Source organism: Capsicum annuum, unplaced genomic scaffold, assembly GCF_002878395.1.
Source record: "Capsicum annuum cultivar UCD-10X-F1 unplaced genomic scaffold, UCD10Xv1.1 ctg37854, whole genome shotgun sequence".
Lineage (NCBI taxonomy): Eukaryota > Viridiplantae > Streptophyta > Magnoliopsida > Solanales > Solanaceae > Capsicum > Capsicum annuum.
This window is the reverse complement of record NW_025844946.1, coordinates 1-767: the sequence shown is the minus strand read 5'-3', so window position 1 is coordinate 767 and position 767 is coordinate 1. Positions and strand designations below refer to the sequence as shown.

Genomic DNA, 767 nt, shown 5'->3' with positions numbered 1-767 from the left:
TAGTCTATCTCTTTCTATTTCTTTTCTATATATGGAAAGTGAAAAAACCATCATATAATAATCCAGAAATTGCAATAGAAAAAGAAATAAGGGAGGTTTGTGATGATTTTTCAATCTTTTGTACTAGGTAATCTAGTATCCTTATGCATGAAAATAATCAATTCGGTCGTTGTAGTCGGACTCTATTATGGATTTCTGACCACATTCTCCATAGGGCCCTCTTATCTCTTTCTTCTCCGAGCTCTGGTTATAGAAGAAGGAACCAAGAAGAAGGTATCAACAACAACTGGTTTTATTACGGGACAGCTCATGATGTTCATATCGATCTGTTATGCGCCTCTGCATCTAGCATTGGGTAGACCTCATACAATAACTGTCCTAGCTCTACCATATCTTTTGTTTCATTTCTTCTTGAACAATCACAAACACTTTTTTTATTATGGATCTACTACTAGAAATTCAATGCGTAATCTCAGCATTCAATGTGTATTCCTGAATAATCTCATTTTTAAATTATTCAACCATTTCATTTTACCAAGTTCAATGTTAGCCAGATTAGTCAACATTTATCTCTTTCGATGCAATAACAAGATCTTATTTGTAACAAGTGGTTTTGTTGGTTGGTTAGTTGGTCATATTTTATTCATGAAATGGCTTGGATTGGTATTAGTCTGGATACGGCAAAATCATTCTATTAGATCAAATAAGTACATTCGATCTAATAAGTACCTTGTATTAGAATTCCCTCACCCATTCTTACTAAGAAA

The 767-nt window shown here is 33.4% G+C and overlaps 1 protein-coding gene across 1 annotated transcript; it reads left to right on the top strand.

Moving 5' to 3' along the window:
* Nucleotides 1-11: 11 nt before the first annotated feature.
* Nucleotides 12-732, top strand: LOC124891583 (putative protein TIC 214 N-terminal part; the record flags this gene model as incomplete). Its single annotated transcript, XM_047403291.1, has 1 exon — nucleotides 12-732. A coding segment is annotated over exon 1 (630 nt), but the record flags the coding sequence as incomplete, so codon positions are not given.
* Between the last annotated feature and the right edge of the window lie 35 nt (nucleotides 733-767).